This window comes from Crocuta crocuta, unplaced genomic scaffold, assembly GCF_008692635.1.
Source record: "Crocuta crocuta isolate KB4526 unplaced genomic scaffold, BGI_CrCroc_1.0 scaffold96, whole genome shotgun sequence".
In the NCBI taxonomy this organism is placed as follows: domain Eukaryota; kingdom Metazoa; phylum Chordata; class Mammalia; order Carnivora; family Hyaenidae; genus Crocuta; species Crocuta crocuta.
Window position 1 is genome coordinate 3,924,289 of NW_027531522.1, and position 18,016 is coordinate 3,942,304.

Below are 18,016 nucleotides of genomic sequence, written 5' to 3' on the forward strand. Positions count from 1 at the left end.
TTGTTTTTTAAATGTTTTATTTATTACTAGGAGAGAGAGAGAGAGAGAGCGTGAGCAGGGGAGGGTCAGAGAGAGAGGGAGTCACAGACTGAAACAGGCTCCAGGCTCTGAGCTGGCAGTCAGCACAGAGCCCGACGCGGGGCTCGAACCCACAAACCGCAAGATCATGACCCAAGCGAAAGTCGGACGCTTAACCGACTAAGCCACCCAGGCGCCCCGCTAGATGTTTAAATAAAATTTTCCCTGGGATTTAAGCTTCTGACGAGCTAGCCTCACCAGTGGTGTGGTAGAGGGTTCAAGTGTCAGACTCTGGAACTGTCTGCTGCGCTTTTGCCCTTGACCAGCTGCGTGACTAGGGGCAAGTTACCTAACCTCTCCACGCCACTTCTCTGCCTATAAAATTTGGACAACGGGACCTCCTTCATTGGGTATTGTGCTAATTAGGCGAATTAATATTTACAACCTGCTCAGGTTGGTATATGATCAGTGCCATACAAATGATTGGATGAGATAAATTCTATTCTTCTTAGTTTCCTCCCTCCCAGTGTTGAAACCATGCACTCTTTCAATCCACAAGGGGTCCTGGTTTCCGGCGTTGTACGGTGCTGTTGCACAATTACAAGGATACAAACCTTAAGGTGTTGGAATTTTTCCGAAGCCCCGGCATCTTGCCTTCATCTTGACATACGGCCGAAATCCTACCCTCATTTCTGCTCAGTAGCGTCTCTCAGACGCATGGAAAATTTCTGTTTAGCATAGCAAACATTTATAAGTCTCTTACTTCATTTGGTTTTTTGTTTGTTTTATTTGGGGAAATAACCTAATGTTTTGGTGTCAATGCCATCTTCTTCAAATTTTGTCAGGCTAGAATAAGCTTGGGTCTTGTACGTGATGATTATCACTGACTAGCTTGACAGTGTCAAGAGAGTGTTTAAAAAGGGAAAAAAAAATGGTCAAGAACCTACTTGAATGTCTTATTTCCTCTTTAAATGAGTGATTTTCCCCCCTAGTGGCTTGAATTCATTGGGATTTTTGGTATTCTGTAACTTCAGTGTTAACTGAAATTAAGAGTTAGTGTCAGTAAAATTTTAGGGGTTTTAGGAGAGGGAACGAGTTCGTATAAATGATCAAGAAATGCCTAAGAATCTATCATTAAGACTATCTTTTAAGTGTTTGAAATTCAAGGTTTAAAATTTTTGTTTTTTTAATTTCAAAATGACTGAAATGATCAACTGATAAAATTGGTAAAATAAATCCCCAAATCCCTTTTTATCCTTTGCATTTGGGAAGCAGTAACTTGAGCCAAATCTGGATGTTATGTGAGCACCTTGCATCTCAGCCAAGGATTTTAGAGTGAAGGCTCAACTCTTTTTGGGCCCTCCTTAGAGTATCTTTTGACCTTCCCATGAGGGATAGTGGTGTCGGCGTTCTTGTTCAAAGAATGAGCCAAGGACAGAGGAAAACTCAGAAAACAGGCACCACCAAAGCCAGCAGTTAAAACAAGTGTTGGTGAAGAAGGAGAAGCATCAGAGCTTCTCGAACTTTGATTCTAGACGCATTACGTGAGCCTCCCGCACCAACACAGATTCTGACTCTGTGGGTCTGGGGTGACCTGAGATCCTGCATCTCTAAAGTGTTCCCAGGTGACGCTGATGAAGCTTGGTAGGTGGCAGGGCAGTACCTCCTTTCTAGAACTGGGGAGACACTCCTGAGTCTGCCCTTGGGATTTTGGCTCCCTGCCTGGAGAAGGGGTCTATTAACAATTTGAGAAGTACGTTAAAGTTGTGAGTCCCAGAGGAACCCTGCGACTAAAGCTGAGCTCCCAGCAGGTCTCTGCCTTCAGAAGCTGCAGCTCCCTTTCTAGGTCTTAGAAACATCTAGAAACATCAGGAAAGGCCTTTGCCATCTCCGGGTGCCCCAGGGAGTGCCCCCACCCGAGCTCCGGTTTGCAGGCGGGGAGTCACTGCTTGCTAATGAATGGGGCGCTCAGAGCCGTCAGCTCCCGGGTCCTACCCGTTGGGTCTCAGGGTTTCACAGCCCCGCCTCTTGCAGCACATTTCCTCAAGCTTCTGGAAATTCCACCAACCTTTTCCCTTTATACGTCGCCTTTCTCCTCTTGCCTCTCCAACAGCTAGAATGTTCTCATTGCGGTCTCCGCAGCTCGTCACTTCTCTTTCCCAGTTTCTGCCTGCAAACATCTCTGCTCGTGAGATTCCGGGGAGACGCCTCAGCTGTACCCGGTCCAGCCATACCTGTCCTTGTCCATGGGCTTTTTATTTCAGTAACTCCGTTTTCCTTCCACTTTTAAATATCTGCCAGTTCCTTCCTGATAGTTGCTTGTAATATGCTCATTGCTGGATTGCAGTCTTTATTTTTAATTTTTAAAAAATTTATTTATTTATTGGGTACTCTTCACACCCAGTGTGAAGCCCAGTGCGGCTTTTGAACTCACGGCCCTGTGAGATGGAGACCTGAGCTTAGACCAAGTGCCAGACACTTAACCAGCTGAGCCACCCGAGCGCCCCCTCGTCTTCTGGTTTTTAAACATTTTCTGTGTAGCTGTTTGAATTCTGTTTCTGATAGTCCTGACCTCTGTCATTTCTGGGAACCTGAATTTGTTGTCTGCTGACAACAGTCAGGGCGGCCTTCCCACGGGGGCCTGGCTCCTGACTGCTTGGTGGGCAAGAGGGTGGTTCTAGAACCCGCCTTCTCTGACCAGCTCAGCCTCCCACCGAGCGTGGTTCTAGTGGGGGCCTTCGGGCCTCAGACCTCCATAGGGTGAGGCTGGAACAGCCATTCTGCATCTTCATCATAGTCTAGGAACAAATGCCACCTGCCCTTATTTTCTTTTTTTAAGTGTATTTATTTTGAGAGAGTCCGACGTAGCAGGAAGGAGGGGGGGCAGAGAGAGAGAGGGAGAGAGAGAGAATCCCAAGCAGGCTCCACGCCACCAGCGCGGAGCCTGATGTGGGGCTCAGATTCACAAACTGTGAGATCAGGACCTGAGATGAGACCGAGAGTCTGATGCTGAACGGAGCGGCCCAGGTGCCTGCCCCGTCCACAATCATGATAGAGTCGTTTTTACAAAGTCATTGCGTCTGTAATGACCATGGTGTTCCCAGGTCTTCGTTACAGTGTAAAAAACAGGGGCAGTGATTGCGTCCAGCTGTGTTTTGTATAATCCCGCATTTTCTCAGTACTATTGAATGTTTGCAAACACTACCGAGGAATGTGGGTTCCCTTCATCGTTTTAAGTTTACTTGTTTATTTAATTATTTATTTATTTTTAGTAATCCCTACACTGAACATGGGGTTAGAACTCATGACCCTGAGATCAAGAGTCATGTGCTCCTCCAAGCGAGGCAGCCAGGCGCCCCCCGTTTTTTCCTTTTAAACCCAATTCCATCAATTTTAAGAAAGGCAGTCGTTTGGCATTTATATTCGCTTAAATGTAGTCATCTCTACATTCTTTTTTTTTTCCCACCTCAAACTGTTTGAAACCAAAGTAAATTACATTCGCTGACACTTAAAAGACCACCTTCACCCAAACATCCGTTCAAGTTAAATTTGGATTTCTTTATTTGTCTGGTCAGTGTGAAACAAAGCATTCCCTTCATTTCATTTCGGGCTGGCTTTCTTTCTCTCTCTTCCTTCTCTCTTGTTGTCGTGGTGATCAATAAACATGGCCAGAGGCACAATACGGATTACAGATCATTTAACCTTTCAGAAACATTAAAGGAAACAAGGCTTTTCGTTGAAGTATTAATTTGATGCTATATTAAATTGTCACTTCAGGCCTCTAGAAAAATGAGTGAAACATGATAATAACAGCAATTTCCGAAGCCAAGGGCCCAGGTTCACACTGCATGCAGAGCTATAAATATTTATCTGTTGCGGGACGTCACTTAGCGCCCTCTCTGCTGAAACCTTCAGTCAGCCGTGCGTCTCTTCATGGCATTTCATCTTGGACGAGAAGAGCAGCAAATCAGGGATTCATAATACTCGTTATTCTTGTTGAATGCCTGTGAGCAAAGGAAACGGAGACCTCGTGGTGGTGGTTTTGTTTTATAGGCTTTAAAAATTCTGATTTCACCACGTTGATTTATCATTGTATTACGGTGCTGGCAAACCGGTAGCTATATAGGAGAAAGTTCTAAGGAGGAATGATGACGAGATTAAATTTGGTTTTACTGATTATACCATGGAATCTTTACAAGTACATTTTTAAAATAATTTTTTTAATGTTTATTTTTGAGAGAGAGAGAGACAGTGTGAGTGGGGGAAGAAGGGCAGAGGGAGGGAGACACAGAATCTGAAGCAGGCTCCAGGCTCTGAGCTGTCAGCACAGAGACCAATGCGGGGCTCGAACTCACGAGGTGAAAGATCATGACCTGAGCCGAAGTCAGCCACTCAGCTGACTGAGCCAGTAATCTATACACCCAACATGGGACTCAAACTCACAACTCCAAGTTCAAGAGTTGCATGTTTTTCCAAGTGAGCCAGCCAGGCGCCCAGACAAATACATTTTTTTTCCTGAACAAGTACATTTTTTAAAAAAACATTTATTTTTGAGAAAGGGAGACCGAGACAGAACACAAGCAGGGGAGGGGCAGAGAGAGAAGGAGACATAGAATCTGAAGCAGGCTCCAACTTCTGAGCTGTCGATGCGGGGCTTGAACCCACAAACTGTGAGATCACAACCTGAGCCAAAGTTGGACATTTAACTGACTGAGCTACCAGGCGCCCCTCCAACAAGTACATTTTTTAAAAATGTTTGTTTATTTTGAGAGAGAGAATGCACAAGTTGGGGAGGGGCAGAGAGAGAGAGGGAGAGAGAGAACCCAAGCAGCCTCCAGACTCAGTGTGGAGCCCGATGCAGGGCTCGATCTCACGAACTATGAGATGATGACCTGAGCCGAAGTCAGGAGTCTGATGCTTAACCAACTGAGCCACTCAGGCACTGCCGCAACAAGCACATTTTTAAAAGAAGACATAAGAAAGTAAAAACTGTTAGTGTTGGAAACACAGGTTGCAGACAAAAACATTGCCAGCAAATACAAGTTTCTGAGAGTCCTCTTGAAAAAACAAGCCACTCCATGATAAATAACAGGTAACAGGAGGTATCCAGCCATGAAAATACAAAAGTGAAAAATACTTACTAAAAACAATATTTTAAAGTGCAAGCGTAGGTAATGCAGGAAGTGTAACACTGAGAATATAAACACTGACCCCAAGAATAACTGTGATTGTTTTAGCTCCATATAGAAAGTGTAAGAAGAATTGATGATGATCAAGTTCACTTTTTAAACTTGGAGAGTACGAGTTCAGTGCCTATTCAGCTGAAAGCTCACGGTCATTGCGGAGTTGCAGGCATTTGAAAGCCACCAGGGTGGGCGCCGGACCGAGCTTCTCCGATGTGAGAGAAGAGCTAGGCTGCAGGTGACCCAGAGAGGCCAGCGCTATGCCACAGATAGGACCGTGTCTGAAAAATGCCGTATTTTAGATTCACCGAAGGGATGCTGTGTGTGCAAGCCTCGCTCTCGGACAAGACTCCTCTCTCCTGTCTGATGTGCGCTCCTGCTTTCTGAGCCGCACGTGGATGATCAGCGTGGCCAAATGTTTGGTCCGTTTGTGGCCGTAGCTCCCTCAGGACCTTGAGTAGCAGAAGACAGAAGTTGCAGACCCCTCCCGACTTCTAGAAAGGAGTCCAGCAGGCTACCGTGGGCACTGCACCCCCTGAGTCTGTAGATTGAGGTATTAACAGAGCAGGTAGGGAAGCCCCATGTGACTAGGGAAGGCCTGCCTTGCAGCCACATCGGGACAGGGGCTGAAAGTGAAAGAAATATGTATACCTTTCTGAAGGAGTCATCCTCAGTATTAAATTGTTATTTCTCTATCCTTGTAATCTGAAAATTAAGTCTGTAGAAGGGAGGAAGCAAAGGTTTCCTTAGATTATTTTGTGATTGAATCAGCAGTGTTCAAAAGAAATTAATAATTAGTAGGTGCTGGGGCCACCTGGGTGGCTCAGTCGGTTCGGTGTCCGACTTCAGCTCAGGTCATGATCTCACGGTCTGTGGGTTCAGGCCCCGCATCGGGCTCTGTGCTGACAGCTCAGAGCCTGGAGCCTGCTTCAGATTCTGTGTGTCCCTCTCTCTCTGCCCTTCCCCTGCTAGCGCTCGCTCGCTCTCTCTCTCAAAAACAAACATTAAAAATTTTAAAATAATTATTAGCTGCTGAGGATGTTTTTAACTATTTAAAAAAAAAAAAAGAAACCAGAGGGTGCTCCTGGCAAATACCTGGTTATTAAAGAAACGCACAATATTATAGCGGCCCCAGTGCATGCCTTTCTTACCATTTTTGAAGCATTCTTGTCCAAGTTGTCAGGTCAAATCATCAATGATGTTTAAGTTGTTGAAGGGAAAGTGCTCAGAGTTTTGATCCTAAAAGCAACATGAGATAGAAATAGTTTGTTTAGTGTTTATTTTATATTTACAAAAATATCACCTTACTTTATAAACAAATACGTAAACACACACATACGCAAAATTATTGATTTTTGGAAAGCCTTTGTTCTGTGAAGAGTCATTGAAATTGGGAGTCCCCATCATGCATTGAAAATAAAGGGGCACCTGGGTGGCCTAGTTGGTTAAGTGCCCATCTTCGGCTCAGGTCATGAGTTTGAGCCCCACATTGAGCTCTGTGTTGACAGCCCAGAGCCTGGAGCCTGCTTAGGATTCTGTTTGTCTCTCTCTCTCTGTCCCTTCACCACTTGTGCGCACTCTCTCTCTCAAAAATAAATAAACATTAAAAAAAAAAATATATATATATATATATATATATACACGTATATAATAAAATCTAGGGGCACCTGGGTGGCACCATCGATTAAGCTTCCAACTTCAGCTCAGAATATGATCACGCAGTTTGAGAGTTCAAGCCCCCATCAGGTTCCTTGCGGTCAGCACAGAGCCCGCTATGGATCTTCAGTCCCCCTCTCTCTCTGCCCCTCCCCCACTTGTTCTCTCTCTCTCTCTCAAAAATAAACATTTTTAAAAATTTAAATAAATAAAATTCATTTCTCAGCATTTTGGGAACACATCAGGTGCCCTAGAAAGTCTCTCCCACCCCCTACCTTTTCCCCCCTCCCCCAGGGTCCTGGTTTCATCTTGCTGCGGCTGGACTCATGGGCAGTGAGTACCCCCAATCCCGTTCCCTTGGCCTTCACATTCTTCACCCTGTGCCCTCAGTACTGCTGCCACCCCTCTTCTCCAAACACAGACGCACAGAGAGGTTGAGTAATTCCCTGAAGGATACACAGCTAGTGAATGCGGAGCCGGACTGGGAGGGCCCCTGGCAACACCACGTGGCTGAGTCATGCAAAGGGCCCAGCTACAGCCCTGGCCGAGAACACACAGTCTCCCGGGATATGGGAAGGCCCCAGTAGTTTGTGCGTGTGGTTTGCACACATGACCACTGGTGTTGCACTTGGTGTGCAGCATCTCCTGGGTCAGCTGGTGAATGCTTTCTAAACCTTCGGCACCAACTGCTGCTCGTTGGTACTGGAATCCTATACAGTAGGCTTGAATACGGGATATGGTTCTGTGTATATTCAAGATGTGCATCAAAGAGGCTCATACATGAGCCACGCCTCTGAGAACAGGTGCATGTGGAAGCTTGGAGATGCAGATCAAATGGGCTAATTTTTATCTGTAGTAATTTATTTAATCTTAAAGGGAGAGGAGTTGTAGGATGTAATTTGTATGGGTGTTTTACTGTGGGGGGGGAACTTATCAGTGATTTCCTGTACAGTATGCAGAGTTTCTGGATCATATTCATAACCTGAAAAATAGTATTCACTCTGTTTCACGATGCTTTGTGACTTTACACAGAGATTTTAAAAATATATATATTTAAAATTTTTTTAATGTTCATTTATTTTTAAGAGAGAGACAGAGTGTGAGCAGGGGAGGGGCAGAGAGAAAAGGGGAGACACAGAATCCAAAACAGGCTCCAGGCCCAGAGCTGTCAGCACAGAGCCCCACATAGGGCTTGAACTCATGAACCATGAGATTATGACCTGAGCTAAAGTCCTACACTTAACCCACTGAGCCACCCAGGTGCCCCATTACACAGAGATTTTGATTAAAAAGCCTTCATCTACTGGCAGGACTTGTAAAAGATGGGCTAGGATGAGAATAACCTGAGCACAAACTGAAACTGGTGCGTGCCCCCCCACCCCCACCCCCAGGGCAGGGGACACGCCCCCTGGGCCCCCAAAAGAGCTACACAGAGCCTGCCTCAGAGTAGACGCCAGGCCATGCCTGTGCGTGAGTTTGGAGGACAAACCAGATGGGGGTAACGCTGAAGTCTCTTATGAGAGTTTTGAATGACAAGAATAGTTACTATTATTGTTGTCGCCTACAGTAGGAGGGAGGGCGGTGGGGGGGAGGCGGCACAAGGCATTGTGTGAAGTGTTTCCATATACTTTTATCTCTGATCTTCACAGTAACCTTCCCTCATGGTAGGAATTATGGTTGCTCATTTTCCAGAAAATGAAACTAAAATGAAAAGTGATTTAATAACTTGCCCAAGGTCCCACAGCTGGTAAAACGAGACACCAGGATGCTAATGCTTTCTTTCTGGCTCCCAAACTTAACATTCTTTCCACCGTGTTCACACAGTGTAGACTCCTCTAGTCTCCATGTTTTTAAGGCTCACCCAGCTGTCTTTTTTCAGAGGTGAGGGGACAACACCCATTTTATTTCTCTTGGTCAGAAGTGAGAAGTTTTATTTTCAACCAGTGGCTCTTTACCGCCTGTTTTGTATCAGCAAAACTCAAGTTAATTGAGTGGGTTTTTTTAAATGCTTATTTTTGAGAAGGGGGGAGGGGCAGAGGGAGACAGAGAATCCCAAGCAGGCTCCAGGCTCTGAGCTGTGAGCACAGAGCCCGATGTGGGGCTCGAACTCATGAACTGTGAGATCGTGACCTGACCTGAAGTCAGACACTTAACTGAGTCACCCAGGTGCCCCAATTTACTATTTTTTGAGAGACAAATAGAAAATGTTCCACTGATCTGACTTCAAATTAAGAACAAATTGAAGTGAGACTCTACTCAGAAAATGTATCAAATTAAAATCTGTTGGTGAGAGTCAATATAGTAAAACAACAACAAAACAACAACAACAAACCAAAGGGCAAGGGCACTTTAAAACCTGCCAAAACTCTGGGTATCAACTATCAACACATGTTCTGATGCTGTCCATCTTTAATGATAAAAATAAAGATTTTTTTTCCCTCTGAAGATACTTAAATTTTATCAGAGTTAATTATTAGCAGTGTTTACCACTAGAAAGTTTGAAAGGACATTTTATTTTTATAAAATGCCATTGTAAAAGGGAAAAATTCAAACAATATAATTTTTAAAAAAAAAAAAAAGGGAAGAAAGCAAAATTACCTAAAAATCCACTGTTACCACTTGGTGACCATTCTTCCAGGCTTCTCCCTGTAAATACGCACACCGTGTTTGATTTTAACAGTTTTGGAATCTTACTATTCATGCTGTTCACATCCTAGAGATGTCTCACACATGTCAAGGACCTAAAAGAGCTTTTTTGAAATAGTCTTTACCCCTTCATTTTAAAGGAAGGAAAACCTAACTTTCCTTTGAAAGGAAAGGTGCAGTGGGACCCATTAAGAAAGCCCATAAAGATCGGTTTTCAAGGAGAAGTGTCTCCACCTTGTGGCCCTTTAGGGTATGGTCACCAATACGTCTAGACTCCTGTTGTGTTTTTACAACTTTCGTCAGAAATGGTGTCGAAGCTGGTGACCAGTGGCCTTGATGAAATCCAACAACAGGCCAGAGAATCTCCGTTTGTCCTGTCTATAGGGCAGGATCAAGCACTCTGGTGGCATGGCACCCTCCCTTCATGCGCAGCTCTGGCAGGCCACTTAGCTCGAGACATCAGAGCAGTGGGTGAGAAACAGCCCAAACTAGAGCCCATCTGTCTCAGCTTCGAACGCAGAGCTGTCTCCACAGTATCCTCTCTAATCACATCTTCAACACTGTACTTTAATAACACTGTTAAAAGCATTAATCTTAGGGGCGCCTGGGTGGCTCAGTCAGTTAAGCGTCCGACTTCAGCTCAGGTCATGATCTTGCGGTTCGTGGGTTCGAGCCCCGTGCTGGGCTCTGTGCTGACAGCCAGCTCAGAGCCTGGAGCCTGTTTCAGATTCTGTGTCTCCCTCTCTCTCTGCCCCTTCCCTGCTCACTCTGTCTCTCTCTCTCTCTCTCTCTCTCAAGACTGAAAAAGAAAAAAGCACTAATCTTAGTGGCCAAGTGACTCTCCCTCAGCCTCCCGAAGTCATCACCTGGGCTTCTGGGGAGGAAGGGGGCGGCCCTAAGGTAGGGTGTGATTTCCCTTCAGAGGAATTAGCAAATAGACCAATCACTTGCCCTCTTGTCTAACAAATCCAAGATTTGACTTTACAAATTAGTTTGGAATGTTAGGGAAAAAAACTACCTCTTTGGAGATAAAGTTGTATTTTCTTATCTGTGTCAACTTGGCAAACACAGATCCTGTGTCAGGCACTATAAACAGCATCATTTTCTGTAAATAGGACCTTAATGGTTGGAGGGTTTTGCTTTGTCCACACGTCATAGGCAGAAGAGTTTTATTTTACATCTGAATGAGCACCTTTTGACTGCATACTTTGTTCCTCTCTCTCTCTCTCTCTCTCCTGTACAGTATATAGTAGAATGTCATGGAATCACCCTTCTTCCCCAATTCTTGGGCATGTACCGGCTTAATGTTGATGGAGTTGAAATATACGTGATTGTTACAAGAAATGTGTTCAGCCACCGTTTATCTGTATATAGGAAATACGACTTAAAGGTAAGACTGTGTCCATTTTTATTAAGTAATTAAGCAACCGTTGTAATCGATCATGCTAAACAACTTATTTGCTGCTCGGAGCTGAAAGCCACCAGGCAATTAACCTAACAGTGCTCTCCTTCGAGTTAAACAAGGATCGCCTGCAGGCTTTCCCAGAAGACTTTTGCACATCAGGAAGTAACACGTCTGAGTTTTTCAACAAGTTATTTGTTGAACTCCAACGAGGTGCCAGGAATAGTGTGATGAACGAAACAGACCAATGCTGTACTCAAAGCTGACATTGTGGTGGGTAAAGATGGACAAAAAGTAAATAGGGAGTAAATCCCATAGGATGTTAAGAAATGCTAAGTACTATGGATGGAACTAAAGAGTGGGGAAGGAGACAGCCTAACCAGGTGTCGGGGAAGGTTTCACTGGGACGACACTGCAGCAGACCTGAAGGAGTAGGGCGTGAGCTGAGGGAACGGCATTCCCCGCAGAGGGCCCAGGCCCGGAGGTTGGCTATTTCAAAGACTTTGAGTGAGAGGCACACCAGCAGAATTCCGAGCGGAGTGGGGTGAGTGGATTCTTGGATCCCTGACTTAGGGGGAGAATGTCCAAGGTAGGAGTTGGCAAGCTATGACCTGCCTGCCTGGTAGATCCAACTTGGCCATTTTTGTAAATAAAGTTTTATTGGAACGCTGCCATGGCTAGCGTTTCTGTATCACATGTGGGTGCTTTTGTGCTATAGCGACAGAGTTAAGTACACACCACAGAAACTGTTTTTGACCACAGAACCTAAAACAGTACCTGCTGACCCTTTCAGAAAAAGCTTACCACCCTTTGGCCTTTGCCAGTAGATCTCGAAATTTTTTTTTTTATCTCAGACTCCTTCATTCTTAAAAGAGGACCCCACTATAGCTTCTGCGGAAAATAGGAAGTTCCTCAAAAAATTAAAATAGAATTGCCATATAATCTAGTAATTGCACTATTGGGTATTTACCCAAAAAATAAAAACACTAATTTGAAAAGATACGTGCACCCCTATGTTTCTTGCAGTGTTATTTACAATAGCTAAGATATGGAAGCAGCCCAAGTGTCTACCGATAGATGAATGGATAAAGATATGGTATATATACAATGGAATATTACTCAGCTATAAAAAAAAAGAATGAAATCTTGCCATTTATGACAACATGGATGGATTTAGAAGCTATAGTGCTAAGTGAAATAAGTCAGAGAAAGACAAATACCATATGATTTCACTCATGGAATTTAAGAAACAAACAGGGAAAAAGAAAGACCCCAAAAAAATCTTAACCATAAAGAACAAACTAATGGCTACCAGAGGGGAGGTGGGTGAGGGATGAGTGAAAGAGGTAAAGGGGATTAAAAGTACACTTACCAAGAGCACTGAGTAATATATAGAAGATATATGTTGTGTACACTATGTGTACACCTGAAACTAATATAACATTGTATGCTGATTATATTGAAGTTAAAATTTTTAAAAAAAGAGACCCCAAAAAGTTTTTGCTTATATAGGTTATATCTACTGCTATTTACAACGTTAGAAATTAAAATAAATTTTTTTAAGTTTATTTATTTTGAGAGAGAGACCGGGAATCCCAAGCAGGCTCCCAGCATAAAGCCCAACCCCAGGTCGAACTCATAAATCATGAGATCATAACCTGAGCTGAAATCAAGAGTCTGACGCTTAGCCCACTGAGCCACCCAGGCACCCCTGAAATAAGAGATTTTTAAATGGTTGCTTCATTTAAAATAAGAAACTATTACGTGTTACTATATTTTTATGAAAAATAGCTGTATCTTACAAATCACAGAATGTAGTGAGACCGATGTCCTTTTTTTTTTTTTTTCCAAATCTCCTTAATATCTGACTTAATTTGAGGCCATTGGAATGTCATACCTGGTTGTGCTGTCAGTCTGCTACAGTGTGACTTGATTGAAATGTATGAAGAAAGTCAGGCCTTACAAAGCTAGATGGTTGGAGAACGGGAGGGTGGATGTTTTAATAACTTTTTTCAGAAATTTGTGGATACTCTTCTCTGATTTTACACCACAACTTGACAAGTGGTCATTTCTCAAAGCTTAGTTACAATGTGGAATCTGAAATCACATCAGTGAACTTTTTGTACTTATTTCATTAAAATCCACCAGTCCATTTGCATACAGTGGTCGAATATCTCATACTTTGTTCGTTGGGAACAGATGGTTCACTGAGGTATGTGCTCTTCCAAATACTGACACACTTCATTATACGGTATCAATGAGTCCTGGGGACCTGACTGGCTCAGCTGGTTAAGCTCTGACTCTTGATTTTGGCTCAGGTCATGATCCCACGGTTCATGGGATCGAACCCCACATCAGGCTCCATGATGACAGTGCAGCTTAAGATTTTCTCTCCCTAATCCTTGTCTCTCCCTCTCTCACTGCCCCTTCCCTGCTCTCCCGCCACACATGCTCTCTCCTGTGCACATTCTCACACTCTCTTTCTCAAAATAAATAAATAAACTTAAAAGAAAGGAAAAAAAAGAAAGCACATTAATATCACCACAAGTCTCATCCGGAAAGCCTTTAAGTATTGAGAAGCTGTCATACTCACGGCGATGGATAAAAGTTTTTTCAAACTCTGGTTTCTGCTCGGAAGCTCAAAGTTTACCATTGCCAACAAGCCCTGTGAGCTGTTTTCTGTGATGTGCCGGCACACGGCACCTCCGGCACGTAGCTGAGCCCCACGGCTTTGTCCTTCTTTGAGCACATAGCTACCAAATGCCCAGATCGGAGTAAATACATTGCCACTTGCTCTTTCAAGTAAAAATGTTGTTGTACTGGAAAAGGTGGCTAGTTGAGCTCATAATTCAAACCGTCACAAACATGTTCTTTTTTAATGTTTATTTATTTATTTTGTGCACATGAGCAGCAGAGGGGCAGAGAGAGGGGAAGAGAGAGAATCCCAAGCAGGCTCCATACTATCAGTGCAGAGCCTGATGTGGGTCCTGTCCCATGACAGTGAGATCATGACCTGAGCCGAAATCAAGAGTCAGACCCTGAACCCACTGATCCACCCAGGCAGCCTGCGTAAACAGGAGTGTTTTATACACAGTCCCCTAAAGAATACTAAAGAGATATTTACCCCATGGTCAAGATTTACTAACTTCATTGCTTCGAGGACATTTTTATACATACATGTAACATGTATATTTTTGTATGTATTTTATGGCAAACAATGTCTATTAGTACCACTTCATGCCACTGGATTGATGCTGAGCTGCCCACAGTTTTACCCACCATTACTTTTTTTCAATACCTATGCAAATATCAAGACAGTGAAAAAAGTAGAAAATGTCTCAATATTATTATAAAGACAGTTTTGACTTTGCAGACCCCTGAAAGGGTCTTGAAACCCCCGATGCTGAGCACACTTTGAGAAATGTGTGTCTAAGGGAGGGAAAATGGTTTAGGCTGGCCTCCTTCCCTCGCAGTTCAGATAAGCTATATAAGCTCCCCAAATACAGCCTTGCTCTGTCCTGCCTCCTCACTGAGGCAGTTTTGTTCCCTGGAACTGCCTCTGGTTCCCTGGAACTGCCTCTGCTGGAAATCCCAGCCACCCTCCGGGGCTCCGTGCACCACCTCCCTCACAATGCCTTTGCCATGCTTCTTAGAGGAGGGAGAGGACTCTTCACTGGCCTGACTCCTCCATATAATAAGCCAGAGTGACCTGTGAAGCCACATGTCCTGGTTTTATCACTTGTCAGCTGTGTGTGGCTTGCTGAACCTTTATTGAGCCTCAGTTTCTTCATCTGTAAAATGAGGATACTTTTACTTACCTTTGCTGGGTGAGGAAGACATGTTCATGCATTTATGTCATGTCCAGCACAATGTAGCATATGGGAATTGGTCAGTGGATTTTGGTTGTGATTCATCCATTAGACCGGTAAATTTTCCATCCTTTTTATTGTTTATGGCCCTGAAATGCCTCAGACAGTGCCTCGTTCAAGCAAGCATCTAGCCAGCATAGCTCGATGTAAATTTTACTTCTAGCCTGGGTATTAAAGTTTTAATTCACCTCAGACCTTACAATTTCATCTCCCTTCTTAGCTCGTAGAATAAATAAAGTCTTTTCTTGCCGGTACTTTCACTTGTGGTAGAACCTGGACATCTGGCATCATTTCATGGCTCAGACTCTTGGCCTTGACTTACTAACCTTATTCACTATTTCTGGTTTTTTTATTTTGAGTTAATTTAAATTTGGATGAGGTCCCGCTTCCCCCCCCCCCCCCCCCCCCCGCCGANTCTATTCAGGAGGAAGAATATATACACACAAAGCTGGCTAAAGATATAAAGAGGAAGAAGCAGTTTCTTCCTCTGACCAGTAAGCGTAGACAGTGCTCAGATATTGCCAATATCCTGTCTTTTTTTTGGGGTGGGGGGAATTTCTTTGTTAGAAATCAGTGTGTAAAGGAATATATTTGCAGTATGTATTCAAGAATCTCTGAAAAAGGAAAACAGGCCATTGCAAGGGGGCAGCTGCGGGGTCGGTGCAGAGGAGTATGAGCTGTGGTTGTGGAAAGGGGTTGCAGGTTTTCCTTCGTGAACAGTCCACCTTCTCCGTCATCATTTCGTGGGTCCGCTTTGTGCCCCCGGACGCATCCCCGAGAAATGGTGAGCGTTTCCCCTGGGCCGACAGCAGGAGCTCGCGCATCCACCAGACCCAGGAATGCCGAGCACAGGGGGGAAGGAGACTTGAGACTTGACCCTGGGGTGGTGGAGACTCCAGCCTGGGCACCCGTCCCCAGGACCAGGAGACTCCTCCGTCTGAGTCTCTCATCTTTGAATTACAAGCTACTTTCTAATCAGTGACTGAGCTGCTGGAATGCAAGATGGTCACAGAGAAGTAAATTTTGACTTAAGAGTGGCCAATCGAGAAGCCACTTTAACTTTTCTCGGGTCACAGATAAGTTCTCTGAATGGTTGGCAGATGCAAATATTCCGGGGCAATAAATGGATGTATAAGAGGTGATCAGGTAAGCGCATCACTGCTGACCTGGTCCCAGCCTGGCCGCCCAGCGCCACAGAGGAAGGGAGAGCCACGCATCGGTCACGATCCTTCTCCAGCCACGGACTCAGGGAGTGCCACGCACTGATTGCTGCGTGACATCCTGCCGTGGTCACTGGGAGCATGAAGAATAAACAGTTCTTGTGGTGTTGACAGAGCTGGGAGTCCACTGCTGTCTGTTTCCCAGCTTTTCCTTTTGCATGGACATCTTCCACAAACAAGGGAAGGTTTCTCCTCTTGAGCTCCACCCCAGGCCACTGTGGGCACCCGGGCAGACGTGGGTCCTCTGGGCAACCCCAGAGCACCGAGGCGTGGCTCGGAGAACCAGTGCAGCCGCTGGAATCAAGAACTGCGTTTCCTTCCACTTTCTACCTCTGTGCTCGGCCCCGCGGCCTGGCACAAAGCGGGGTGCGTGTAAATGTGTACGTCTAAAGGGAGTCCCAGAGTGAGGGGGACAGGAAGTACACACGGGTTTCAGTAATGAGGAAGACATTCATCATAACTCTGAAACGGGACAAAGACGGGCAGAGGGCCAGGTGTGCCCGTTTCTGAAAGACATACTTGGGGGAAGAGGCATTCAGTGTCGCCGTGGCCACTGCCACCTTTGAAGATCATAAGACCAACCATTTCTGGCCATCGGGGCAGGAAGCAGGGTTGGTTTTGATCCGATGTTTACTAACTTATCATTCAAGCGATTGTCAGGTTTCCCGATTTCCTGTGGGAGGGACGAGAACCAGGGAGAAGACAGCCTGGGTGACGAGCTAGGGGGAGGATTAGAGATGAGCTGACGGGAACATCCACAGAGCGGGGAGCGCCCACGGGGCAGGGTCGTGATCGGGGCAGGGACAGCGCTCACGCAGGGTCAGGCTCCACAGTAGAGTTGGCACTCGCTTATTTCCGCGCTCTGCCCGGGCACATTCGCGTGATTTAAACCTGTGAAGCCCGATGCCTCCCGCGTGCATGTTTTCATGACGTGTTTGTGTTTCAGGGCTCCACAGTGGCTAGAGAAGCCAGCGACAAGGAAAAGGTAAGCGCCTGGGGACTCCCGTCGTGGTCCCGCCCACGGGCTGGAACAACACCCCTCTCTCTCTCTCTCTCCTTCCTTCCACCTGATCCTCCCATCTCCCTCCCGCCACAGCAGCGAGAAGCATGTCAACAAACGAGGGGTCTCCTGCTTCTGTTCTCTTCCCCAGATGAGCTGCCCCCTCCCTGTGCGGTGGCTCATGGAGCAGTTCTTAGTTTGAAGGGTGGGTGAAAGAAACGTTTCACGTGCCATGTGTTTCTTGAACCTGGTTACGCAGGATCCAGACTGGTGGGCACAGCTCAGCAGCCGGGGTCCTGACGCCACTTTACCCCTAACCAGAGGGCGGGGATTCGAGTACTTTCCACACCTCCCTGAGCCCTGGCTCCGCACCTGTAGAAGGACGGTGTTAAGCTTCAGCTCACCTGTGAAAGGTTGGCTCGGATGAGCTTCAGACTCCCTTCCAACCCTAAGATGTGATTAGTGGACTCTTCACTGGAAGAATTAGGGATGGAGAGACTGCGTCTTTTTATCTTTTCCCAGTCACTGGACAGCAGGTAACATTTGAACCACGTTTAGTTCATTATGCAAGACGACAGACAGATTCACCTTGAATCCGTTTTGATTAAGAATTTGGGAAGTAGCTTTCTGCACGTAAATCTGAAGTGACCAAAATCGACATTGCCTTGTATGAAAGGTACCTCTATGGTCTCAGTTACTGGGGAAGGGCCTTTTTTTTGACCAAACCATTTGGAAGCTGGGTTCAAGGTTTTCTGTTTTTGTTTTGTTTTTAAATTACTATTTTAGAATGGTATTATTCCGTCTTGATTTGCAGTGTATATTTTGGAGATCTACTTTTCTTGATTCACTCAGAAGCGTTTGTGAATTTTTTCATGGTTACCATCCCTGTGAGCTTCAGGGACTAAAATAATGAACCACACAGACCCGTCTAGCAGGCAGTGAAGACACTTAAATAGGAAATGACCGTGTTGTGTGATAAGCGGTTTAATAGGGCACGTGTAGCACCTGACTCTGGGGTGGCG

The 18,016-nt window shown here is 45.2% G+C and overlaps 1 protein-coding gene across 2 annotated transcripts in view; it reads left to right on the forward strand.

Annotated features, from left to right (window-relative positions):
• Window positions 1-18,016, forward strand: part of PIP4K2A (phosphatidylinositol-5-phosphate 4-kinase type 2 alpha) — a 182,203-nt gene that overhangs the window by 134,687 nt on the left and 29,500 nt on the right. For both annotated transcript variants that reach the window (XM_077772485.1, XM_077772486.1), the window contains 2 exons: window positions 10,747-10,893; window positions 16,941-16,979. In XM_077772485.1, the coding sequence (XP_077628611.1) occupies window positions 10,747-10,893; window positions 16,941-16,979 (186 nt within the window). The remainder of the gene's footprint in view (window positions 1-10,746; window positions 10,894-16,940; window positions 16,980-18,016) is intronic.